This window comes from Heterodontus francisci, chromosome 9, assembly GCF_036365525.1.
Source record: "Heterodontus francisci isolate sHetFra1 chromosome 9, sHetFra1.hap1, whole genome shotgun sequence".
NCBI lineage: Eukaryota > Metazoa > Chordata > Chondrichthyes > Heterodontiformes > Heterodontidae > Heterodontus > Heterodontus francisci.
This window is the reverse complement of record NC_090379.1, coordinates 565,009-592,790: the sequence shown is the minus strand read 5'-3', so window position 1 is coordinate 592,790 and position 27,782 is coordinate 565,009. Positions and strand designations below refer to the sequence as shown.

The 27,782-nt window shown below is 47.6% G+C and overlaps 1 protein-coding gene across 7 annotated transcripts in view; it reads left to right on the top strand.

The window, feature by feature from the left end:
* Positions 1 to 27,782, top strand: part of syne3 (spectrin repeat containing, nuclear envelope family member 3) — a 227,240-nt gene that overhangs the window by 124,702 nt on the left and 74,756 nt on the right. For 6 of the 7 annotated variants that reach the window (XM_068038411.1, XM_068038415.1, XM_068038414.1 and 3 more), the window contains exons 8-9: positions 61 to 235; positions 1,921 to 2,103. In XM_068038411.1, the coding sequence (XP_067894512.1) occupies positions 61 to 235; positions 1,921 to 2,103 (358 nt within the window). The remainder of the gene's footprint in view (positions 1 to 60; positions 236 to 1,920; positions 2,104 to 27,782) is intronic. The other variant, XM_068038416.1, reaches the window with a different exon arrangement.

Here is a 27,782-nt window from a genome sequence, read left to right as displayed (position 1 = left end):
CCCCAGCTCAAGATTGTAAAAAATTCAGTGGCTCAGAACATGAGTTTCTGTGTGTTTCAGAGTAAAAGGAAAGATTGTGAAGAAGTGCAGCCAGCTGGCGGTGAGACTACGGTGCAGCTCCCAGGAGCTACTTCAGGAGTTTCAGCAATGGAGGAGCAGCACTCGGAACCTGCTACACTTATCCCTGGACACCAAGGACGGGATGCTGATCAGTACTTATCTGCAGCACATTGAGGTAGTTGGTGCCAATCAATGAGCGAGCGGGATAGAACTCCAATTGAAGTGATGTGGGGGCTGATGGGGAAACTGACTGGGTGACTGGGCAATGTTGGGAGCGTTGGGCGGGGGGAAGAGACTGACTACATGAGTGGTTGATGAATTGGGTGGGGAGACTGACTGGTTGATGTTGAGGTGAGTGGGGGGGCCAACCAGGTGGCTGGACAATGTGGGATGCTGGGGAGAGAATGATTGGATAACCATGCGATGTGGTGGGGCCGGGGTAGGGGGGGGAGACTGACTGGATGAGTAGGCGATGTGGAGGTGTGGGGAGGAGGGTGGAGACTGGAGACTGACCTGGGTGAGGCTGGAGAAGGAAAAATCAGGATAGAGTTAGCAAGTGAGTACTGTGGTCAATTACTGAAGGACTGAGCACAGGATTTGTGCAGCCCAGTTATCCCTGAGCAGAGCGAAAATGGGAGAGGCTTTGGAGGGGACAAATATCTGCAGACGACACTAAGATTGGCAGAGTAGCAGATAGTGAAGGGGACTGTCAGAGAATGCAGCAGAATATAGATAGATTGGAGAGTTGGGCAGAGAAATGGCAGATGGAGTTCAATCAGGGCAAATGCGAGGTGATGCATTTTGGAAGATCCAATTCAAGAGTGAACTATACAATAAATGGAAAAGTCCTGGGGAAAATTGATGTACAGAGAGATTTGGGTGTTCAGGTCCATTGTTCCCTGAAGGTGGCAGCGCAGGTCAATAGAGTGGTCAAGAAGGCATACGGCATGCTTTCCTTCATCGGACGGGGTATTGAGTACAAGAGTTGGCAGGTCATGTTACAGTTGTATAAGACTTTGGTTTGGCCACATTTGGAATACTGCGTGCAGTTCTGGTCGCCACATTACCAAAAGGATGTAGATGCTTTGGAGAGGGTGCAGAGGAGGTTCACCAGGATGTTGCCTGGTATGGAGGGCGCTAGCTATGAAGAGAGGTTGAGTAGATCAGGATTATTTTCATAAGAAAGACGGAGGTTGAGGAGGGACCTGATTGAGGTGTACAAAATCATGAGAGGTATAGACAGGGTGGATAGCAAGAAGCTTTTTCCCAGAGTGGGGGATTCAATTACTAGGGGTCACGAGTTCAAAGTGAGAGGGGAAAAGTTTAGGGGGGATATGCGTGGAAAGTTCTTTACGCAGAGGGTGGTGGGTGCCTGGAACGCGTTGCCAGCGGAGGTGGTAGACGCGGGCACGATAGTGTCTTTTAAGATGTATCTAGACAGATACATGAATGGGCAGGAAGCAAAGAGATACAGACCCTTAGAAAATAGGCGACATGTTGAGATAGAGGATCTGGATCGGCGCAGGCTTGGAGGGCCGAAGGGCCTGTTCCTGTGCTGTAATTATCTTTGTTCTTTGTTCTATCCCAATTAGATTCATTCAGCTTCTGTTTGAACTTTGACCTCTACACAGGTGGAGCCCACCCATGATGTGATTAGATCCAAATGTTAGAAAGCTTTCAGCTACAGTTGGAGTCCATTCATTGTCCTGGAGCTCTGAATCAGTTTGATTTATGTATGCGTTAGTAGCACAGTTACTGGCCCTTTATGTAACAAAAGCAAGAGGTGCTGAAGATCACAACAGTTCGTCTTGTGCTATGTAACATGACCTGAATGTTGGCCTTTGACCATTTTTCTCTCAGAACCATCTGGCTCGCAGCAACCAGCTGGAGGTCCAACTCGACAGGTTTCAGGGACTAGAGGGAGTGTTGTGCAGTATCTACGGCAAAGAACAAACTGCAACGTTAGAGTCTGAGCTGAGGGATGCTGTGCAGCAGCGAGAATTCCTCACTGACAGCCTGTTCCAGAGGAGGAGAGAGCTGCAGGTATTGACACAACTACCATGGCTGCACAATTACTGTGTCTGCACAATTACTATATGGAACAAATGTTGGAAAGTGGGTTTAGGCTGGGTGGCTCGTTTTTCAGCCAGCACAGACACGATTGGCCAAATAGCCTCTTGCTGAGCTGTAAACTTTCTATGATTCTATACTGCGACTGTACAATTACTGTGACTGTACAGTTACTGAGCAGCCAGAGCCCTGGACTTCAGAGTGACAAAGATTGGAGGTTCTCAAACTGTGCATCTTATTTTTTATTTTTTTTTATTTGTTTGTGGGATGTGGGCATCGCTGGCTAGGCCAGCATTTATTGCCCTTCCCTAATTACCCTTGAACTGAGTGACTTGCTAGGCCATTTCAGAGGGCAATTAAGAGTCAACAACATTGCTATGGGTCTGGAGTCACATGTAGGTCAGACCAGGTAACGACGGCAGATTTCCTTCCCTAAAGGATGTTGAGGGTCCCGGGATAGGCTGTGGCTTATTGAGGGCCCTGGGAAAGGGTGCGGCTTAATGAGGGCCCCAGACAGGGTGAAGCTTATTGGGAGCACCAGACAGGGTGCAGCTTAAGGGCCCTGGTATGGGGTCCAGCTTATTGATGACCCTGGGACAGGGTGTGGCTAATGGTGGGCCTTGTGCAGGGGAGGCAGAGTGAAACCTTGTCTATCCTGTCGCCACCTCCTGGAATGACTATTCCATGGTCTCCAGTCTGTCCAATCACCTTGCATCCTATGTAAACCCTCCAGATAGGTCTTAGAATCATAGAATGAGGTGACCTGAAGGAGGCCATTTGGCCCATCAAGCCTGTCAGCTCTTTGAAAGTGTTATCTAGTAACTGCCATTTTCCATCCCATTTCCAATTGCCCAGCAAATTTTCGCCTTTGAAGTATTTAGAATTAGAATTAGAACATTACAGCGCAGTACTGGCCCTTCGGCCCTCGATGTTGCGCCGACCTGTGAAACCATCTGACCTACACTATTCCATTTTCATCCATATGTTTATCCAATGACCACTTAAATGCCCTTAAAGTTGGCGAGTCTACTACTGTTGCAGGCAGGGCGTTCCACGCCCCTACTACTCTCTGAGTAAAGAAACTACCTCTCACATCTGTCCTATATCTATCACCCCTCAACTTGAAGCTATGTCCCCTCGTGTTTGCCATTACCATCCGAGGAAAAAGACTCTCACTATCCACCCTATCTAACCCTCTGATTATCTTATATGTCTCTATTAAGTCACCTCTCCTCCTCCTTCTCTCCAACGAAAACAACCTCAAGTCCCTCAGCTTTTCCTCATAAGACCTTCCCTCCATACCAGGCCACATCCTAGTAAATCTCCTCTGCACCCTTTCCATAGCTTCCACATCCTTCCTATAATGCGGTGACCAGAACTGCACGCAATACTCCAGGTGCGGTCTCACCAGAGTTTTGTACAGCTGCAGCATGACCTCGTGGCTCCGAAACTCGATCCCCCTACTAATAAAAGCTAACACACCATATGCCTTCTTAACAGCCCTATTAACCTTGGTAGCAACCTTCTGGGATTTTTGCACCTGGACACCAAGATCTCTCTGTTCATCTACACTACCAAGAATCTTCCCATTAGCCCAGTACTCTGCATTCCTGTTACTCCTTCCAAAGTGAATCACCTCACACTTTTCCGCATTAAACTCCATTTGCCATCTCTCAGCCCAGCTCTGCAGCCTATCTATGTCCCTCTGTACCCTACAACATCCTTCGGCACTATCCACAACTCCACCAACCTTAGTGTCATCTGCAAATTTACTAACCCACCCTTCTACACCCTCTTCCAGGTCATTTATAAAAATGACAAACAGCAGTGGCCCCAAAACAGATCCTTGCGGTACACCACTAGTAACTAAACTCCAGGATGAACATTTGCCATCAACCACCACCCTCTGTCTTCTTTCAGCTAGCCAATTTCTGATCCAAAGCTCTAAATCACCTTCAACCCCATACTTCTGTATTTTCTGCAATAGCCTACCGTGGGGAACCTTATCAAATGCCTTACTGAAATCCATATACACCACATCCACTGCTTTACCCTCATCCACCTGTTTGGTCACCTTCTCGAAAAACTCAATAAGGTTTGTGAGGCACGACCTACCCGTCACAAAACCGTGCTGACTATCTCTAATGAACTTATTCTTTTCAAGATGATTATAAATCCTGTCTCTTATAACCTTTTCCAACATTTTACCCACAACCGAGGTAAGGCTCACAGGTCGATAATTACCAGGGCTGTCTCTACTCCCCTTCTTGAACAAGGGGACAACATTTGCTATCCTCCAGTCTTCCGGCACTATTCCTGTCGACAATGACAACATAAAGATCAAGGACAAAGGCTCTGCAATCTCCTCCCTGGCTTCCCAGAGAATCCTAGGATAAATCCCATCTGGCCCAGGGGACTTATCTATTTTCACACTTTCCAAAATTGCTAACACCTCCTCCTTGTGAACCTCAATCCCATCTAGCCTCGTAGCCTGAATCTCAGTATTCTCAACAACATTTTCTTTCTCTACTGTAAATACTGACGCAAAATATTCATTTAACACTTCCCCTATCTCCTCTGATTCCACACACAACTTCCCACTACTATCCTTGATTGGCCCTAATCTAAATCTAGTCATTCTTTTATTCCTGATATACCTATAGAAAGCCTTAGGGTTTTCCCTGATCCTATCCACCAATGACTTCTCGTGTCCTCTCCTTGCTCTTCTTAGCTCTCCCTTTAGATCCTTCCTGGCTAGCTTGTAGCTCTCAAGCGCCCTAACTGAGCCTTCACGTCTCATCCTAACATAAGCCTTCTTCTTCCTTTTGACAAGCGCTTCAACTTCTTTAGTAAACCACAGCTCCCTCGCTCGACAACTTCCTCCCTGCCTCACAGGTACATACTTATCAAGGACACACAGTAGCTGCTCCTTGAATAAGCTCCACATTTCGATTGTTCCCATCCCCTGCAGTTTCCTTCCCCATCCTACGCATCCTAAATCTTGCCTAATCGCATCATAATTTCCTTTCCCCCAGTTATAATTCTTGCCCTGCGGTATATACCTGTCCCTGCCCATCGCTAAGGTAAACCTAACCGAATTGTGATCACTCTCACCAAAGTGCTCACCTACATCTAAATCTAACACCTGGCCGGGTTCATTTCCCAGTACCAAATCCAATGTGGCATCGCCCCTGGTTGGCCTGTCTACATACTGTGTCAGAAAACCCTCCTGCACACACTGGACAAAAACTGACCCATCTAAAGTACTCGAACTATAGTATTTCCAGTCGATATTTGGAAAGTTAAAGTCCCCCATAACCACTACCCTGTTACTCTCGCTCCTGTCGCGAATCATCTTCGCTATCCTTTTCTCTACATCTCTGGAACTATTCGGAGGTCTATAGAAAACTCCCAACAGGGTGACCTCTCCTCTCCTGTTTCTAACCTCGGCCCATACTACCTCAGTAGACGAGTCCTCAAACGTCCTTTCTGTCGCTGTAATACTCTCCTTGATTAACAATGCCACACCCCCCCCCCCTTTTACCATCTTCTCTGTTCTTACTGAAACATCTAAATCCAGGAACCTGCAACATCCATTCCCAATATGCCCAATTCCCTTTTGAAAGTTGTTATTGAAACTGCTTCCACCTCGTTTTCTGGCAGTACATTCCAAAACAACATCCAGTGTTTAAAAATAAATTCTCCAGTCGCCAGTATGGTTCTTCTACCTTAATTCTCTGCCCTCGAGTTAACCAACACTTCTGCCACTGGAAACATATTATCCTTAATTACACTCAGGAAAGCTATTCCTGATTTTGAATACCTCTATTAAATCTCCCTGAGCCATTTTTGCTCGAATTATAATCTCCAACTCCTCCAGTCCCTCCACATAACTGACATCCCTCGTTCTTGGCCCGTTCTAGCAATTCTCCTCTGCACCCTCTCTAATGCATTGACATCCTTCCTAAAGTGTGGTGCCCAGAATTGAACAAAATTCTCCAGCTGAGGGCAAACCTGTGTTTTATAAAAAGTTAAGCATATCTCTGCCTCTCTTTATAACACCTAGGAACCCGTGTGCTTCTTTAAAAACTTTCTCAACTTGTCCTGCATCTTCAAAGATTTCTGTACGTGAACTCCCCGGTCTCTCGTTTTCTGCACCCTTTTAAAATTTGTTTTGTGCACCCTTAAACTGCTGTCCATCTTTCTTGCAAATTCCTCTTTGAGCATTCCAATCAGAATTCCGCTCCCAGAGCACTGGAATTGCTATTAGCAAAGTCACAGTTCAGGACCATTCACAACACCCCAGATACGGAAGAAGTCTGTGTCCGTATACAGCAAGACCTGGTCAACATCCAGGCTTGGGCTGATAAGAGGCAAGTAACATGTGTGCCACACAAGTGCCAGGCAATGACCATCTCAAACAAGAGAGAATCTAACCATCTGCCCATGACATTCAATGACATTACCATCCCTGAATCCCCCATTATCAATATTCTGGGGGTTACCATTGACCAGAAGCTTAACTGGACCAGCCATATAAATATTGTAGCTACAAGAACAGGTCAGAGGCTGGGAATTCTGTGTGAGCAACTCACCTCTTGACTCTCCAAAGCCTGTCCACCATCTACAAGACACATGAGTGCCGCTCCAAGAAGCTCAACACCATTCAAGACAAAGCAGCTGCTTAATTGGCACTCCATCCTCCACCACCGAGACACAGTGGTAGCAGTGTGCACCATCTACAAGATGCACTGCAGCAACTCACCAAGCCTCCTTTGACAGCACCTTCCAAACCTATGATCTCTACCACCTAGAAGGACAAGGGCAGCAGATGCATGGGAACACCACCACCTTTCCTCTCCAGTCATTGCACATGTTGTCGCCTCCCAAATCCATGCCCATCTTTCCTTGAACTCCATGTCTGAATCCCTCCACCTGTACAATAGCATTAAAATGCCTCTTAAAGTCACAAATAACATCCTATGTGATTGTGGCAAAGGTAAACTATCCCTCCTCGCCCTTAACACTCTCCACTCCAACATTATTGCTAATTTGTCAGACTGCTTATTTGACATCCAGTGCTGGATGAAAAGTTTTCTCCAATTAAATATTGGAAAGACTGAAGTCATTGTTTTTGGTGCCAGCTCCAAACTCCGTTCGTGAGCTACCGACTCCATCCCTCTGCCTGGCAACTGTCCGCAACTGAACCAGGCTGTTCCCAACCTCTGTCATATTTTATGCCAAGATGAGCTTCTGACCATATCACTAAGACCGCCTATTTCCATTGCTGTAACATCGCCCAACTTCACCCCGCCTTAGCTCATCTGCTCAAACCCTCATCCATTCCTTCATTACCTCTAGACTTGACTATTCCAACACTTCCTGGCTGGCCTCCCACATTCTACCATCTAACATCAGTGGTAGGAAAACTATTGGAAAAAATTCTGAGGGACAGGATTAATCTCCACTTGGAGGGGCAGGGATTAATCACGGATAGGCAGCATGGCTTTGTCAGGGGGAGATCATGTCTAACAAACTTGATTGAATTTTTCGAGCTGGTGTGTAGATGATGGTAAAGCAGTTGATGTAGTCTACATGGACTTCAGTAAAACTTTTGATAAGGTCCCGCTCGGGAGATTGGTTAGGAAGGTAAGAGCCCGTGGGATCCAGGGCAATTCGGTAAAGTGGATCCAAAATTGACTTAGTGGCAGGATGCAGAGGTTGATGGTTGAGGGGTGTTTTTGCGATTGGAAGCCTGTGACCAGTGGTGTACCGCAGGGATCGGTGCTGGGACCCTCGCTGTTTGTAGTGTACATTAATGATTTAGACGTGAATATAGGAGGTATGATCAGTAAGCTCACAGATGACACGAAAATTGTTGGTGTCGTAAATAGTGAGGAGGAAAGCCTTAGATTACAGGATGATATAGATGGGCTGGTAAGATGGGCAGAGCAGTGTGTGAGAAGTGTGAGATGCCTTTTGGGAGGACTAACAAGGCAAGGGAATATGCCATGGATGGTAGATCCCTAGGAAATACAGAGGGTCAGAGGGATCTTGGTGTACTTGTCCATAGATCACTGAAGGCAGCAGCACAGGTAGATAAGGTGGTTAGGAAGGCATATGGGATACTTGCATTTATTAGCTGAGGCATAGAATATAAGAGCAGGGAGGTTATGATGGAGCTGTATAAAACGCTAGTTAGGCCACAGCTGGAGTACTGTGTACAGTTCTGGTCGTCACACTATAGGAAGGATGTGATTGCACTGGAGAGGGTGCAGAGGAGATTCACCAGGATGTTGTCTGGGCTGGAGCATTTCAGCTAAGAGAGACTAGTTAGGCTAGGGTTGTTTTCCTTGGAGCAGAGAAGGCTGAGGGGGTCCTGATTGAGGTATACAGAATTATGAGGGGCATAGTTGGGAGAAACTTTTTCCCTTAGTGGAGGGGTCAATAACCAGGGGCATAGATTTAAGGTAAGGGGCAGGAGGTTTGGAGGGGATTTGAGGAAAAGAATTTTCACCCAGAGGGTGGTTGGAATCTGGAACGCACTGCCTGAAGGGGTAGTAGAGGCAGGAACCTTCACAACATTTAAGTAGTGTTTAGATGAGCACTTGAAATGCCATAGCATACAAGGCTACGGGCCAATTGCTGGAAAATGGGATTAGAATAGATAGGTGCTTGATGGCCAGCACGGACACAATGGGCTGAAGAGCCTGTTTCGGTGCTGTATAACTCTATGACTCGATGGCGGTGAGTAGCAAGCAGTCAATACCCAGGAATTTTACAGTTCGCAGTGAGTAGGAGTCACTGTGAATGTTCGGGCGTTTTACAGTGCCGCAGTGAGTAGGGGTCACAGTGAATGTCCGTGAGTTTTACTGTGCGGCAGTGAGTAGGGGTCACAGTGAATGTCCGGGGGGTTTACAGTGCGGCAGTGAGTCGGGGTCACAGTGACTGTCCGTGAGTTTTACAGTGTGCAGTGAGTAGGGGTCACAGTGAATGCCCTGGAATTTTACAGTGCAGCAGTGAGTAGGGGTCACAGTGAATGTCCGGGAGTTTTACAGTGTGCAGTGAGTAGGGGTCACAGTGAATGTCCGGGGGGTTTACAGTGCGGCAGTGAGTCGGGGTCACAGTGAATGTCCGTGAGTTTTACAGTGTGCAGTGAGCAGGGGTCACAGTGAATGCCCTGGAATTTTACAGTGCAGCAGTGAGTAGGGGTCACAGTGAATGTCCGTGAGTTTTACAGTGTGCAGTGAGCAGGGGTCACAGTGAATGCCCTGGAATTTTACAGTGCTGCAGTGAGTAGGGGTCACAGTGAATGTCTGGGAGTTTTACAGTGTGCAGTGAGTAGGGGTCACAGTGAATGTCCGGGGGGTTTACAGTGCGGCAGTGAGTCGGGGTCACAGTGAATGTCCGTGAGTTTTACAGTGTGCAGTGAGCAGGGGTCACAGTGAATGCCCTGGAATTTTACAGTGCAGCAGTGAGTAGGGGTCACAGTGAATGTCCGGGAGTTTTACAGTGTGCAGTGAGCAGGGGTCACAGTGAATGCCCTGGAATTTTACAGTGCAGCAGTGAGTAGGGGTCACAGTGAATGTCCGGGGGGTTTACAGTGTGCAGTGAGCAGGGGTCACAGTGAATGCCCTGGAATTTTACAGTGCAGCAGTGAGTAGGGGTCACAGTGAATGTCCGGGGGGTTTACAGTGTGGCAGTGAGTAGCAGATAGTGAATGTCAGGGTGCTTTACACTGCAGCAGCTGAAACTTTCAAGTATTCAGTCACCCGATCGTTAGTTATAGACTCTTGTGATTTCCCAAAATCTGATATTGGGAAAACTGGTCAATAATTCCCTGATTTTCCCTCTCTTTCCTTTCTTAAATAGTGGAGTGACATGTGTGCAAGTTTCCAATTGAAAGGAACAGTTCCCGAATCGAGTGAATTTTGGAGATGTCCAAGCTATAATTTTCCAATGTTCTTGCCTACTTCCTTTTAAACCTTGGGTTGGAAACCATCTAGTCCAGGGAATTTGTCACTTTTTAGCACCATTATTTTCTTCCTTCCTTCGTCATTGTCTTTATTTGGTAAACTTTCCCTGTACATCCTTCTCAACCTGTCTGCAGACTTTGATACAGTTATCAAAACCATTCTACTTCAATGCCTCTCCAGTGTTGTCCAGCTGTGCACTCAACCGGGACCATTCTTAACAATCTAATTGTAGCCAGAGTATCACTTGCAATGGCTTCTCTTCCTGTTTCTCATCTATATGCTGCCCCTCAACAACATCATCAGAAAAAAATGAGTTTTCACATGTTCACTGACGACACCGACCTCTACCTCACTACCAACGTTTTCAGACTGCTTATCCAATATTCAAGCAGAAATTTCCTCCAATTAAATATTGTGAAGACCAAAGCTATTGACAGAAATACTGTTTCCGAGCGACTGACTCCATTCTTCTTCCTGGCAACAATCTGAGATTAAATCAGTATGTTCACAGCCTTGGTGTCATATTTGACCCCGAGATGAGCTACCAACATGGAACCACGCCATCACTAAGACTACCTCCTTACCACCTCAGTAACATTGCCCAACATCGTCCTGTCTCAGTTCATCTGCTGCTGAAACCCTCATTCAGGCAAGAGGGTAACTTAAGGAGCAAGAGGGTAACTAGAGAAAGGATTGGCCCACTCAAGGACAAAGCAGGAAAATTATGCGTGGAGTCAGAGAAAATGGGTGAGATTCTAAACGAGTACTTTGCATCGGTATTCACCGAGGAGAGGGACATGACGGATGTTGAGGTTAGGGATAGATGTTTGATTACTCTAGGTCAAGTCGGCATAAGGAGGGAGGAAGTGTTGGGTATTCTAAAAGGCATTAAGGTGGACAAGTCCCCAGGTCCGGATGGGATCTATCCCAGGTTACTGTGGGAAGCGAGAGAGGAAATAGCTGGGGCCTTAACAGATATCTTTGCAGCATCCTTAAACACGGGTGAGGTCCCGGAGGACTGGAGAATTGCTAATGTTGTCCCCTTGTTTAAGAAGGGTAGCAGGGATAATCCAGGTAATTATAGACCGGTGAGCCTGACGTCAGTGGTAGGGAAGCTGCTGGAGAAGATACTGAGGGATAGGATCTATTCCCATTTGGAAGAAAATGAGCTTATCAGTGATAGGCAACATGGTTTTGTGCAGGGAAGGTCATGTCTTACCAACTTAATAGAATTCTTTGAGGAAGTGACAAAGTTGATTGATGAGGGAAGGGCTGTAGATGTCATATACATGGAATTCAGTAAGGCGTTTGATAAGGTTCCCCATGGTTGGTTGATGGAGAAAGTGAAGTCGCATGGGGTCTAGGGTGTACTAGCTAGATGGATAAAGAACTGGCTGGGCAACAGGAGACAGAGAGTAGCAGTGGAAGGGAGTTTCTCAAAATGGAGACGTGTGACCAGTGGTGTTCCACAGGGATCCGTGCTGGGACCACTATTGTTTGTGATATACATAAATGATTTGGAGGAAAGTATAGGTGGTCTGATTAGCAAGTTTGCAGACGACACTAAGATTGGTGGAGTAGCAGATAGTGAAGGGGACTGTCAGAGAATACAGCAGAATATAGATAGATTGGAGAGTTGGGCAGAGAAATGGCAGATGGAGTTCAATCAGGGCAAATGCGAGGTGATGCATTTTGGAAGATCCAATTCAAGAGTGAACTATACAATAAATGGAAAAGTCCTGGGGAAAATTGATGTACAGAGAGATTTGGGTGTTCAGGTCCATTGTTCCCTGAAGGTGGCAATGCAGGTCAATAGAGTGGTCAAGAAGGCATACGGCATGCTTTCCTTCATTGGACGGGGTATTGAGTACAAGAGTTGGCAGGTCATGTTACAGTTGTATAAGACTTTGGTTCGTCCACATTTGGAATACTGCGTGCAGTTCTGGTCACTACATTACCAAAAGGATGTAGATGCTTTGGAGAGGGTGCAGAGGAGGTTCACCAGGATGTTGCCTGGTATGGAGGGCGCTAGCTTTGAAGAGAGGTTGAGTAGATTAGGATTATTTTCATTAGAAAGACGGAGGTTGAGGGGGGATCTGATTGAGGTGTACAAAATCATGAGAGGTATAGACAGGCTGGATAGCAAGAAGCTTTTTCCCAGAGTGGGGGATCCAATTACTAGGGGTCACGAGTTCAAAGTGAGAGGGGAAAAGTTTAGGGGGGATATGTGTGGAAAGCTCTTTACGCAGAGGGTGGTGGGTGCCTGGAACGCGTTGCCAGCGGAGGTGCTGGATGCGGGCACGATAGTGTCTTTTAAGATGTATCTAGACAGATACATGAATGGGCAGGAAGCAGAGATACAGACCCTTAGAAAATAGGTGACATGTTTAGATAGAGGATCTGGATCGGCGCAGACTTGGAGGGCCGAAGGGCCTGTTCCTGTGCTGTAATTTTCTTTGTTCTTCTTTGTTCAGGCCTTTGTTACCTCCTAGACCTGAATATTCCAACACACTCCTGACCAGTCTGAACACCTTCTCACCTCCATATACTTGAGGCCATCCAAAACTTTGCTTCACGTGTCCTTACACGCGCCAAGTCCCCGATTTACCTATAACCCCTGTGCTTGCTGTCCTACCTTGGCTCCTGGGAAAGCAACACCTCGATTTGTAAAGTTTACGTTCTTGTCTTGAAATCTCTCTTTATCTCTTTAATCTCCTCCAGCCCTACAACACTCAGATGTCAGCTTGTCTGGCCTCTTGAGCATCCTACATACAAGCAAACGAATTAGGAGCAGGAGTAGGCCACTCGGCCCTTAGAGCCTGCTCCTCCATTCAGTAAGTTCATGACTGAACTGATAACTCCACATTTCCACCTACCCCTGATAACCTTCCACCCCCTTGCTTATCAAGAATCTATCTATTTCTGCCTTAAAAATATTCATAGGCTCTGCTTCCACCGTCTTTTGAGGAAGAGAATTCCAAAGACTCACGACCCTCTGAGAGAAACAATTTCTCCTCATCTCTGTCTTAAATGGGCGACCCCTTATTTTTAAAAGTGACCCCTAGTTCTAGATTCTCTCACAAGGGGAAACATCCTTTCCACATCCACCCTGTCAAGATCACTCAGGATCTTATATGTTTCAATTTAGTCGCCTCTTACTCTTCTAAATTCGAGCGGATACAAGCCTAACCTGTCCAATCTTTCCTCATAAGACAGCCCGCCCATTCCAGGTATTAGTCTAGTAAACCTTCTTTGCGCTGCCTCCAACGCATTTACATCCTTCCTTAAATAAGGAGACCAATACTGCACACAGTACTCCAGATGTGGTCTCACCAATGCCATGTATAGCTGAAGTATAACCTCCCTACTTTTGTATTCAATTCCCCTCACGATAAACAATAACATTCTATTCGCTTTTCTAATTACGTGCTGTACCTGCATACTAACCTTTTGAAAATCATGTGGATCCCTCTGCATCTCAGAGCTCTGCAATCTCTCACCATTTAGATAATATGCTTTTTTTATTCTTCCTGCCAAAGTGGACAATTTCACACTTTCCTGCATTATACTCCATTTGCTAGGTCTTTGCCCTCTCACTTAACCTATCTATTACCCTTTGTAGCCCCCTCATGTCCTCTTCACAAGCTACTTTCCTACCTATCTTTGTGTCATCAGCAAATTTAGCTACCATACCTTCGGTCCCTTCATCCAAGTCATTTATATAAAGTGTAAAAAGTTGAGGCCCCAGCACGGATCCATGTGGCACAGCACTCGTTACATCTTGCCAACCAGAAAATGACCCATTCTTGCCTGCTGTTTCCTGTTAGCTAGCCAATATTCTATTCATGCCAATATGTTACCCCCTACACCTTGAGCTTTTATTTTCTGCAATAACCTTTGTTGTGGCATCTTATCAGATTCCTTCCAGAAATCTAAGTACAATACATCCACCGGTTCCCCTTTATCTACAGGACATGTAACTCCCTCAAAAGAACTCCAATAAATTGGTTAAACATGATTTCCCTTTCACAAAACTATGTTGATTACCTTGAATTTTTCTAAATGCCCTGCTATGTCACTTCTTTAATAATAGCTTCTATCATTTTCCCTAAGACAGATGTTAAGCTAACTGGCCTACAGTTTCCTGCTTTCTGTCTCCCTTTTTGCATAAAGGAGTTACATTCGCTATTTTCCAATCTAATGGAACCTTCCCTGAATCTAGAGAATTTCAGAAAATTAAAACTAACGCATCAAATATCTCACTAGCCACTTCTTTTAACACTCTAGGATGAAGTCCATCAGGGCCCGGGGACATGTCAGCCCACAGCTCCAACAATTTGCTCAGTACCACTGTCTGGTGATTGTAACTTTCTTGAGTTCCTCCCTCCCTTCCATTTCCTGACTTGCAGCTAATACTGGGATGTTACTTGTATCATCAATAGTGATGACCATGCAAAATATCTGTTCAGTTCATCTGCCGTCTCCTTATTATCCATCATGAATTCCCCAGACTCATTTTCTAAAGGCCCAATGCTCATTTTGTTTACTTTTCTTTTTAAAATATTGATAGAAACTCTTACTATCTGTCTTTATATTTCTAGCTAGATTTCTCTTGTACTCGAATTTTACATTCCTTATCAATCTTTTAGTCGTTCTTTGCTGTTTTTTATATTCTGTCCAATCTTCTGACCTGCCTCCTATCTTTGTGCAATTATAGGCCTTTTCTTTAAGTTTGATACTAATCTTTGACGTTTTTTCTTTCTCGTTGAAATGTATCTATTCTGTGTATTCTGAAATATCCCCTTAAATGTCTGCCACTGCATCTCTATTCACGTATCCCTTAACCTGATATGCCAGTTCACTTCAGCCAGCTCTGCTTTCATGCTCTCATATTTGCCCTTAATTAAGTTGAAAATACTAGTCTTGGACCCACTCCTCTCTCCCTCAAACTGAATGTAAAATTCAAACATATTATGACTGCTGCTACCTAGGTGTGCCTTAACTCTGAGATCATTAATTAATTCTATCTCGTTGCTCAATACCAGGTCTAGTATAGCCTGCTGTCTGGTTGGCTCCAGAATGTATTGTTCCAAGAAATTATCCCGAAAACATTCTCTGTACTCCTCATCTAGGCTACCTCTGCCCATCTGATTTTTCCAGTCTTTGTGTAGGTTAAAAATCCCCCATAATTATCACTGTTATTGCTGACAATCTGCCATTATTTCTTCCTTTATACCCTGTCCTACAGTGTGGTTAATGTTAGGTGGCCAGTACACCACTCCCATAAGTGATTTCTTGCCTTTATGATTTCTCATCTCTACCCAAACCGCTTCTACATCCTGGTCTCCTGAACTTAGATCATCCTTCTCTATTGCGCTAATACCATCATTAATTAACAGAGCAACCCCTCCATTTTTTCCCAGCTTCCTGTCCTTCAATGTTCAGTTCCAAATCTATGTCGTCCTGCTGCCATGTCTCTGTAATGGCTATCAGCTCGTACTTATTTATTTCTATTTGCACTCTCAGTTCATCTGTTTTGTTTCGAATGCTATGTGCATTCAGATACAGCGCCTTTAGTTTTGTCCTTTTATTATTTGTGTAACCTCTAGCCTTATCTGCTGATTTACTCTTAGATTTGTATGCTGTGTCCCTTCCTGTCACAGTCTGTCATTTCCCATATGAATACCTTTCTCTCTTGCCTTGTCTCTACTCCTTAATTTACCATATCTTCCCAAATTTTATCCCTTGCCCCACTATTCAGTTTAAAACCCTCTCTACTTCCCGAGTTATGCGGCTCGCTAGAACACCGGCCCCAGCACGGTTCAGGTGTAGACCGTCCCAACAGTACAGTCACCACTTTCCCCAGTACTGGTGCCAGTGCCCCATGAACCAGAACCCACTTCTACCACACCAGTCTTTGAGACACATTAATTTCTCTAATCTTATTTGCCCTATGCCACTTTGCACATGGCTCAGGTAATAATCCAGAGATTATTACCTTTAAGATTCTGCTTAATTTGTCGCCTAGCTCCTCGTACTGACAATGCAGAACCTCTTTCCTTGTCCTGCCTATGTCATTGGTACCTACATGGACCACGATGACTGGATTCTCCCCCTCCCACTGTAAGTTCCTCTCCAGCCGAGAGCAGATGTCCTGAACCCTGGCACTGGGCAGGCAACACAGCCGTCTGGGCTCTCACTCTTTGCTGCAGAGAACAGTGTCAATCCCCCGAACTATATTGTCCCCTACTACCACTACATTCCTTTTTGCACCCTCCACTTGAATGGCTTCCTGTACCATGGTGCCATGGTCAGGTTGCTCATCCACCCTGCAGCCCCCACTCTCATGCAACAAGTTGAAAGAACCTCATACCTGTTGGACAATCGCTAAGGCTGAGGCTCCTGCACTCCTGCCCTCTCGGTCCCCTTACCTGCCTCAGCTGCAGCCACACACTCCTGTCCCTGACCACTGACCAAATCAGAAGACCCAATCCCAAGGGGTGTGACCGTCTCCTGATACAAAATGTCCAGGTAACTTTCCCCCCTCCCTGATGTGTTGCAGTGGCAGCAGCTCGGACTCCAGTTCAATGACTGAACCAAAGCTCTTCGAGCCGCAAACACTGCAGACGTGTTTGCCCTGGATCACACTGGCATCCAGGAGCTCCCACATGCTGCAGCCGTGACACATCACCTGTCCTGCTATCCTGAATGTGTTTTAATTAACTACTTAATTATTTTATTCAATTGTTTATTTTATTTTCCTTTTTTAATATATTTTATTAAGCTTACCAATAGTTTCTTTACTATTTTAGACGTTAGGATTAGAATGGAGGCAGTGGCATAGTGGTATTGTCACTGGACTAGTAACCCAGAGACCCAGGGTATTGCTCTGGGGACATGGGTTCAAATCCCACCACAGCAGAAGGTGGAATTTGAATTTAATTAATAAATCTGGATTTAAAAGCTAGTCAAATGATGGCCATGAAACCATTGTTGATTATTGTAAAAACCCATCTGGTTCACTAATGTCCTTTAGGGAAGGAAATCTGCTGTCCTTACCTGGTCTGGCCTACATGTGATTCCAGACCCACAGCAATGTGGTTGACTCTCACATGCCCTCTGAAATGGCCGAGCAAGCCACTCAGTTGTATCTAACTGCTACAAAGTCAATAAAAAGGAATGAAACCGGATGGACCACCCGGCATCGACCGAGGCACCGGAAACGACAATGGCAAACCCAGCCCTGTCGACCCTGCAAATTCCTCCTTACTAACATCTGGGGATTTGTGCCAAAGGTGGGAGAGCTGCCCCACAGACTAGTCAAGCAACAGCCTGACATAGTCATACTCTCGGAATCATACCTTACAAACCATGTCCCAGACTCTGCCATCACCATCCCTGGGTATGTCCTGTCCCACTGGCAGGACAGACACAGCAGAGGTGCTGGCGTAGTAGACAATAGGGATGGAGTTGCCCTGGGAGTCCTCAGCATCGACTCTGGACCCCATGAAGTCTCATGGCATCAGGTCAAACATGGGCAAGAAAACAAAGTACAGCACAGGAACAGGCCATTCGGCCCTCCAAGCCTGCGCCGATCTTGATGCCTGCCGAAACTAAAACCTTCTGCACTTCCGGGGTCCGTATCCCTCTATTCCCATCCTATTCATGTATTTGTCAAGATGCCTCTGAAACGTCGCTATCGTACCTGCTTCCACCACCTCCCCTGGCAACAAGTTCCAGGCACTCACCACCCTCTGTGTAAAGAACTTGCCTCGCACATCCTCTTTAAACTTTGCCCCTCGCACCTTAAACCTAAGCCCCCCAGTAATTGACTGTTCCACTATGGGAAAAAGCTTCTGACTATCCACTCTGTCCATGCCGCTCATAACTTTGTAAACCTCTATCATGTTGCCCCTCCACCTCCGTCGTTCCAGTGAAAACAATCCGAGTTTATCCAACCTCTCCTCATAGCTAATGCTCTCCAGACCAGGCAACATCCTGGTAAACCTCTTCTGTACCCTCTCCAATGCCTCCATGTCCTTCTGGTAGTGTGGTGACCAGAATTGCACGCAATATTCTAAGTGTGGCCTAACTAAAGTTCTGTACAGCTGCAGCATGACTTGCCAATTTTTATACTCTATGTCCCGACCGATGAAGGCAAGCATGCCGTATGCCTTCTTGACCACCTTATCCACCTGCGTTGCTACTTTCAGTGACCTGTGGACCTGTACGCCCAGATCTCTCTGCCGATCAATGCTCCTAAGGGTTCTGCCATTTACTGTATACTTCCCACCTGCATTAGACCTTCCAAAATGCATTACCTCACATTTGTCTGGATTAAATTCCATCTGCCATTTCTCCGCCCAAGTCTCCAACCGATCTATATCATGCTGTATCCTCTGACAATCCTCATCACTATCCGCAACTCCACCAACATTTGTGTCGTCCGCAAACTTACTACTCAGACCAGCTACATTTTCCTCCAAATCATTTATATATACTACAAAGAGCAAAGGTCCCAGCACTGATCCCTGCGGAACATCACTAGTCACATCCCTCCATTCAGAAAAGCACCCTTCCACTGCTACCCTCTGTCTTCTATGACAGAGCCAGTTCTGTATCCATCTTGCCAGCTCACCTCTGATCCCGTGTGACTTCACCTTTTGTATCAGTCTGCCATGAGGGACCTTGTCAAAGGCTTTACTGAAGTCCATATAGTTAACATCCACTGCCCTTCCTTCATCAATCATCTTCGTCACTTCCTCAAAAAACTCAATCAAGTTAGTGAGACACGACCTCCCCTTCACAAAACCATGGTGCCTCTTGCTAATAAGTCCATCTGTTTCCAAATGGGAGTAAATCCTGTCGCGAAGAATCCTCTCTAATAATTTCCCAACCACTGATGTAAGGCTCACCGGCCTATAATTTCCTGGATTATCCTTGCTACCCTTCTTAAACAAAGGAACAACATTGGCTATTCTCCAGTCTGCAGGGACCTCACCTGTAGCCAATAAGGATGTAAAGATTTCTGTCAAGGTCCCAGCAATTTCTTCCCTTGCCTCCCTCAGTATTCTGGGGTAGATCCCATCAGGCCCTGGGGACTTAGCTACTTTAATGCTTTGCAAGACACCCAACACCACCTCCTTTTTGATAATGAGATGGCTGAGACTATCTACACTCCCTTCCCTCGGCTCATCATCCACCAAGTCCTTCTCTTTGGTGAATACTGATGCAAAGTACTCATTTAGTACCTCACCCATTTCCTCTGGCTCCACACATAGATTCCCTTCTCTGTCCTTGAGTGGGCCAACCCTTTCCCTGGTTACCCTCTTGCTCTTTATATACATATAAAAAGCCTTGGGATTTTCCTTAATCCTGTTTGCCAATGACTTTTCATGACCCCTTTTAGCCCTCCTGACTCCTTGCTTAAGTTCCTTCCTACTGTTTTTATATTCCTCAAGGGATTCGTCTGTTCCTAGCCTTCCAGCCCTTAGGGAATGCTTCCTTTTTCTTTTTGACGAGGCTCACAATATCCCGCGTTATCCAAGGTTCGCGAAACTTGCCAAACTTATCCTTCTTCCTCACAGGAACATGCTGGTCCTGGATGCTAATCAGCTGACGTTTGAAAGACTCCCACATGTCAGATGTTGATTTACCCTCAAACAGCCGTCCCCAATCTAAATTCTTCAGTTCCTGCCTAATATTGTTATAATTAGCCTTCCCCCAATTTAGCACCTTCACCCGAGGACTACTCTTATCCTTATCCACAAGTACCTTAAAACGTATGGAATTATGGTCACTGTTCCCGAAATGCTCCTCTACTGAAACTTCGACCACCTAGCCGGGCTCATTCCCCAATACCAGGTCCAGTACGGCCCCATCCCTCGTTGGACTATCTACATATTGTTTCAAGAAGCCCTCCTGGATGCTCCTTACAAATTCTGCCTCATCCAAGCCCCTAGCAGTACGTGAGTCATTTGGGTACACTTCCTGCAGATGTAGTCATCCGGAACGCTGTAAGGGTCACTCACCACCCACATCTCACAGGTGGAGTACTTCACCCCTCTAACTGACATTTCTGGCACTAATAAATAAATTAATTTAAAATACTTATTAAATCCTTACTAAATTGTTATAATTAACTATGTGGTCCCTCGTGCTAGATTCCTACTATAAATATTAAATGCTAACTAAATACAGTAATCTCCTCCTTCTGGTTTAGTTACTGTACTTATTAATTAGTTAATTAGGGTTTTAATCAATTTTTATCAATGTTTTATTTTCAAATTCAGTAAAAAAAAAATTCCTTCCAGCCAATCAGGTCACAGTTTTCCTGTGACGTCACTTTCAGGTTTTTTACCAGAGGTAAGTTTTTTTTATACTTACCGGTCCGGACCTCCGCCCTCCGAGTCTTCTCCCAGTCAGCTGTGCTCTTTGGAAGCTCTCGACTCCCCTCACTCTGAGGACGGGTTGGAAATGAAAGGAGCTCCTCGCTCCCTCCTTACCGAACTTCCTCAGTTACCAAACTTCCACTCTAGTACTCGAATCGAACCCAAGTCAGCACTCCAATGCAAACAAAGTCAGTACTGTAAGATGGCTCACTTTAAGACTGACTGACTCTTGCCCCCTGAAAACTGGTTTAAGCCACTTCTATAATTAACAAGGTGCAGCTGCAAGCAGAGCCTGAGTGAACCCTGTTTAAAGCTGGTCTAAAACTCACCTTCTCCAACCCTAACAGCAACTGTTAAGTTAATCTGCTGAATAAAAGACTGATTAGATTTAAGATAAAATTAACCCTTAATTATCCTCAGTTACCAAACTTCCACTGCAGCACTCGAATGCAAGCCAAGTCAGCACTCCAGTGCAAACAAACCTCCTGCTGATTACCACCTACTGCTCTCCCTGAGCTGATGTGTCCGTACTCCTCCATGTTGAACACAACTTGGAGGAAGCACTGAGGGTGGCAAGGGCACAGAATCTGCTCTGTGTGGGGGACTTCAATGTCCATAACCAACAGTGGCTTGGTAGCACCACTACTGACCGAGCTGGCCGAGTCCTAAAGGACATAGCTGCTAGACTGGGGATGTGGCAGATGGTGAGGGAACCAACACGAGGGGAAAACATACTTGACCTCGTCCTCGCCAATCTGCCTGCCACAACTGCATCTGTCCATGACAGTATTGGTAGGAGTGACCACCACACTGTCCTTGTGGAGACGAAGTCCCGCCTGTACTATGAGGATACCCTCCTTCATGTTTTGTGGCACTACCACCGTGCAAAATGGGATAGATTTCAAACAGATCCAGCAATGCAAAACTGGGCATCCATGAGGCGCTGTGGGCCATCAGCAGCAGCAGAATTGTACTCAACCACAATCTGTAACCTCATGGCCCGGCATATCCCCCACTTCTACCATTACCATCAGGCCAGGAGGCCAACCCTGGTTCAATGAAGAGTGCAGGAGGGCATGCCAGGAGCAGCACCAGGCATATCTCAAAATGAGGTGTCAACCTGGTGAAGCTACAACACGGGACTATCTGAGTGCCAATCTGCGTAAGCAGCATGCAATAGACAGAACTAAGCGATCCCATAACCAGTGGATCAGATCTAAGGTCTGCAGTTGTGCCACATCCAGCCGTGAATGGTGGTGGATAATTAAACAACTAATTGGAGGAGGTGGCTCCACAAATATCCCCATCCTCAATGATGGGGGAGCCCAGCACATCAGTGCGAAAGATAAGACTGAAGCAGTTGCGACAATCTTCAGCCAGAAGTGTCAAGTTGATGATCCATCTCGGCTTCCTCCTGAAGTCCCCAGCATCACAGATGCCAGACTTCAGCCAATTCGATTCACTTCGCGTGATATCAAGAAACAACTGAAGGCACTGGATACTGCAAAAGCTATGGGCCCTGACAATATTCCGGCAATGGTACTGAAGACTTGTGTTCCAGAACTTGTCGCGCCCTTAGCCAAGATGTTCCAGTACAGCTACAACACTGGCATCTACCCTGCAATGTGGAAAATTGCCCAGGTATGTCCTGTCCACAAAAAGCAGGGCAAGTCCAACCCGGCCAATTTCTGCCCCATCAGCCTACTCTCAATCCTCAGTAAAGTGATGGAAGGTGTCATCAACAGTGCCATCAAGCAGCACTTACTTAGAAATAACCTGCTCAGTGATGCTCAGTTTGGGTTCCGCCAGGGCCACTCAGCTCCTGACCTCATTACAGCCTTGGTTCAAACATGGACAAAAGAGCTGAACTCGAGGTGAGGTGAGAGTGACTGCCTTTGATATCAAGGCAGCATTTGACCGAATACGGCATCAAGGAGCCTGAGCAAAACAGACGTCAATGGGAATAGGGGAAAACCCTCCGCTGATTGGAGTCATATCTTGCGCAGTGGAAGATGGACGTGGTTGTTGGAGGTCAATCATCTGAGCTCCAGGACATCACTGCAGGAGTTCCTCAGGGTAGTGTCCTAGGCCCAACCATCTTCAGCTGCTTCATCAATGACCTTCCTTCAATCATAAGGTCAGAAGTGGGGATGTTCGCTGATGATTGCACAATATTCAGCACCATTCGTGACTCCTCAGATACTGAAGCATTCCGTGTAGAAACACAGCAAGACTTGGACAACAGCCAGGCTTGGGCTGATAAGTGTCAAGTCACATTCGCGCCACACAAATGCCAGGCAATGAACATTTCCAACAAGAGGGAATCTAGCCATCGCCCCTTGACATTCAATGGCATTACCATTGCTGAATCCCCCCACTATCAACATCCTAGGGGCTACCATTGACCAGAAACTGAACTGGAGTAGCCATATAAATACCGTGGCTACAAGAGCAGGTCAGAGGCTAGGAATCCTGAGGCGAGTAACTCAGCTCCTGACTCCCCCAAGCCTGTCCACCATCCACAAGGCACAAGTCAGGAGTGTGATGGAATAATCTCCACTTGCCTGGATGGGTGCAGCTCCAACAACACTCAAGAAACTTGACTCCATCCAGGACAAAGCAGCCCGCTTGATTGGCACCCCATCCACAAAAATTCACTCCCTACACCACCGACGCGCAGTGGCAGCTGTGTGTACCATCTACAAGATGCACTGCAGCAATGCTGCAGGCTCCTTGGACATCACCTTCAAAACCCACGACCTCTACCAACTAGAAGGACAAGGGCAGCAAATGCATGGGAACACCACCACCTGCAAGTTCCCCTCCAAGTCACACACCATCCTGAGTTGGAACTATATCGCCGTTCCTTCACTGTCGCTGGGTCAAAATCCTGGAACTCCCTTCCTAACAGCACTGTGGGTGTACCTACCCCACATGGACTGCAGCGTTTCAAGAAGGCAGCTCACTACCACTTTCTCAAGTGTAATTGAGGGTGGGTAATAAATGCTGGCCTGGCCAGCGATGCCCACATTCCATGAATGAATAAAAAAAAATTAGAACGGACCTTAATCACTTACCAGATACTCACCAAACAGGTAGCTTCTTTCCAAACCAATCACCTACCTGCTTGCTTGTGATGTTTGATTTAAATTAAATTAAAAGCTTACCTGTATATCCACCCCAGCGGATCTGTTTCCCTGCTCTCATGTTGATTGTGACATCACACTGATGTCACTTTTTGATTTATTTTTTTCCTGCTCTGCTCCTGCTGCTCCCGCCGTGCTCCTCTCTCACTCTCCGCTCCCGCCGTGCTCCTCTCTCGCTCTCCGCTCCCGCCGTGCTCCTCTCTCGCTCTCCGCTCCCGCCGTGCTCCTCTCTCGCTCTCCGCTCCCGCCGTGCTCCTCTCTCGCTCTCCGCTCCCGCCGTGCTCCTCTCTCGCTCTCCGCTCCCGCCGTGCTCCTCTCTCGCTCTCCGCTCCCGCCGTGCTCCTCTCTCGCTCTCCGCTCCCGCCGTGCTCCTCTCTCGCTCTCCGCTCCCGCCGTGCTCCTCTCTCGCTCTCCGCTCCCGCCGTGCTCCTCTCTCGCTCTCCGCTCCCGCCGTGCTCCTCTCTCGCTCTCCGCTCCCGCCGTGCTCCTCTCTCGCTCTCCGCTCCCGCCGTGCTCCTCTCTCGCTCTCCGCTCCCGCCGTGCTCCTCTCTCGCTCTCCGCTCCCGCCGTGCTCCTCTCTCGCTCTCCGCTCCCGCCGTGCTCCTCTCTCGCTCTCCGCTCCCGCCGTGCTCCTCTCTCGCTCTCCGCTCCCGCCGTGCTCCTCTCTCGCTCTCCGCTCCCGCCGTGCTCCTCTCTCGCTCTCCGCTCCCGCCGTGCTCCTCTCTCGCTCTCCGCTCCCGCCGTGCTCCTCTCTCGCTCTCCGCTCCCGCCGTGCTCCTCTCTCGCTCTCCGCTCCCGCCGTGCTCCTCTCTCGCTCTCCGCTCCCGCCGTGCTCCTCTCTCGCTCTCCGCTCCCGCCGTGCTCCTCTCTCGCTCTCCGCTCCCGCCGTGCTCCTCTCTCGCTCTCCGCTCCCGCCGTGCTCCTCTCTCGCTCTCCGCTCCCGCCGTTCTCCTCTCTCGCTGTCCGCTCTCGCCGTTCTCCCCTCTCGCTCTCCGCTCCCGCCGTTCTCCCCTCTCGCTCTCCGCTCCCGCCGTGCTCCTCTCGCTCTCCGCTCCCGCCGTGCTCCTCTCTCTCTCCGCTCCCGCCGTGCTCCTCTCTCTCTCCGCTCCCGCCGTGCTCCTCTCTCTCTCCGCTCCCGCCGTGCTTCTCTCTCTCCCCGCTTCCGCCATGCTCCCCCCTCTCCGCTCCCGCAGCGCTCTCCTCTCTCCACTCCCGCCGTGCTCCTCTTTCTCTCTTTCTGCCATGCTCCTCTTTCTCTCTCTCCCATCCTGCCGTGCTCCTCTCTCCCTCTCCACTCCTGCCATGGTGCCCTCTCTCTCCCTCCGCTCCCGCCGTGCTCCTCTCTCTCTTTCTCCCCACTCCCGCCGTCCTCTTCTCTCTCTCTCTTTCTCTCCGCTCCATCCGTGCTCCCTTTCTCTCTCCGCTCCTTCCGCTTCCGCCCTGCTCCCTCTCTCTCTCTCTCTCCGTTCCCGCTGTGCTCCTCTCTCTCTCCGCTCCCATTGTGCTCCCCTCTCTCTCTTCGCTCCCCCCTTCTCTCTCTGCTCCCACTGTGCTTGTCTCTCTCTCTCTCCGTTCCATCCGCTCCCGCCCTGCTCCTCTCTCTCTCTCTCTATCTCCACTCCCGTCGCACTCCCCTCTCTCCGCTCCCGCCGTGCTCTAGTCTCTGTCTCTGCTCCCGCCACGCTCCCCTCTCTCTCTCCGCTCCCGCCGTGCTCCTCTTTCTCTCTCTCCACTCCCGCCATTCTCCTCTTTCTCTCCACTTCTGCCGTGCTCCTCTCTTTCTCTCTCTCTCTCCGCTCCCGCTGTGCTCCCCTCTCTCTCTCTCTCTCTCGCTGTCTGTACTCCCGCCGTGCTCCCCTCTCTCTCTCTCCGCTCCCGCCGTGCTCCTCTCACTCTCTCTCTCTCTCTCTCTCTTCCCGCTCCCGCCGTGCTCCCCCCCCCCCCCCCGTCTCGGCCAGCTCGGTCAGTAGTGGTGCTACCGAGCCACTCTTGGTGATGGACATTGAAGTCCCCCACCCACAGTACATTCTGCGCCCTTGCCACCCTCCATGCTTCGTCCAAATGCTGTTCAACATGGAGGAGTACTGACTCATCAGCTGAGGGAGGGCGGTAGGTGGTAATCAGCAGGAGCTTTCCTTGCCCATGTTTGATCTGATGCCATGAAACTTCATGGGGTCCGGAGTTGATGTTGAGGACTCCCAGTGAAAGTCACTCCCGACTGTATACCACTGTGCCACCACCTCGATTGGGTCTGTCCTGCAGGTGGGACAGGACATACCCAGGGATGGTGATGGCAGTGTCTGGGACATTGTGTGTCAGGTATGATTCCATGAGTATGGCTATGTCAGGCTGTTGTTTGGCTAGTCTGTGGGACAGCTCCCCCACCTTTGGCAGAAGCTCCCAGATGTCAGTTAGGAGGATTTTGCAGGGTTGACAGGGCTGGGCTTGCCGTTGTCGTTTCCGGTGCCTAGGTCAATGCCAGGTGGTCCATCCGGTTTCATTCTTTTTTATTGACTTTGTAGCGATTAGATACAACTGAGTGGCTTGCTAGGTCATTTCAGAGGGCATGTAAGAGTCAGCCACATTGCTGTGGGTCTGGAGTCACATGTAGGCCCGACCAGGTAAGGACAGCAGATTTCCTTCCCTAAAGGACATTAGTGAACCAGATGGGTTTTTACAACAATCGACAATGGTTTCGTGGCCATCATCAGACTAGCTTTTAATTCCAAATTTATTAATTGAATTCAAATTCCACCTTCTGCTGTGGTGGGATTTGAGCCCATGTCCCCAGAGCAATACCCTGGGTTACTAGTCCAGTGATAATACCACTACGCCAATACCACCGCCTCCAATGCCACATAACTTGAGTCATGTGACAACCAGTAAATGATGTTGTCAAATACGTCCTGTCAGTGTTCTCTTGATGACCCTCTTGAAAAAAATTGGTCCAACATTTCTTCAGTTTAACTCTGAATTCTCATAGAATTATTTTTGGCAAAAACAGAAGCACTTTCGTAACACCCTCTTTTTTCTAATATAACTGTAATTCCCTTACAAGTTTCTTTTCATGCTCCCGTTTCGTAACTCTTACTATTTGTCTGTACCTGTCGGTTTGGCAAGTAGAACTCTTGCACCATAGTGATATAAACTACTGTATCACATGAAAATCTTTTTTGAACACTTGCCACTGATCTCCTGTCATTTTGCCCACTTTACTGTAGACAGTCTCTGTCTCATCCCATTGAAGTCAGCATAACCTAAATATAGAATCTTGGTAGCTGTTCCGCGCTTCTTCCTTTCTTCCTTTCAAACACCACATTGAAGTCGTTCATATTATGATCGCTGCTACTCACATATGCTGTTTTGCTAATTCAGTAGCTGCTGAACTGCCTCCTTCAGTTCCTCTGTCTCTCTGAGATAGGCATCAACTGCAGCTGAGAAAGCCATTTGGTCCACCAAGTCCATGCTGGCTTAGTAAAGCAGTCAGTCTCATTTCCCTTGCTCGTAGTCTTGCAAGTTTATTTCCTGCAAGAGCCCATCCAGTTTCCTTTTGAAATCATTGATTGTCTCCTAATCACTTAATCTGCAATAATAACGAAGAACAGTACAGCACAGGAACAGGCCATTCGGCCCTCCAAGCCTGCGCCGACCTTGATGCCTGCCTAAACTAAAACCTCCTGCATTTCCGGGGACCGTATCCCTCTATTCCCATTCTATTCATGTATTTGTCAAGATGCCTCTTAAACGTCGCTATCGTAACTGCTTCCACCACCTCCCCCGGCAACAAGTTCCAGGCACTCACCACCCTCTGTGTAAAGAGCTTGCCTCGCACATCCCCTCTAAACTTTGCCCCTCTCACCTTAAACCTATGTCCCCTAGTAACTGACTCTTCCACCCTGGGAAAAAGCTTCTGACTATCCACTCTGTCCATGCCACTCATAACTTTGTAAACCTCTGTCATGTCACCCCTCCACCTCCGTCGTTCCAGTGAAAACAATCCGAGTTTATCCAACCTCTCCTCATAGCTAATGCCCTCCAGACCAGGCAACATCCTGGTAAACCTCCTCTGTACCCTCTCCAAAGCCTCCACGTCCTTCTAATTTTGGGTGATTTTAATTTTCATATAGATTGGACAGATC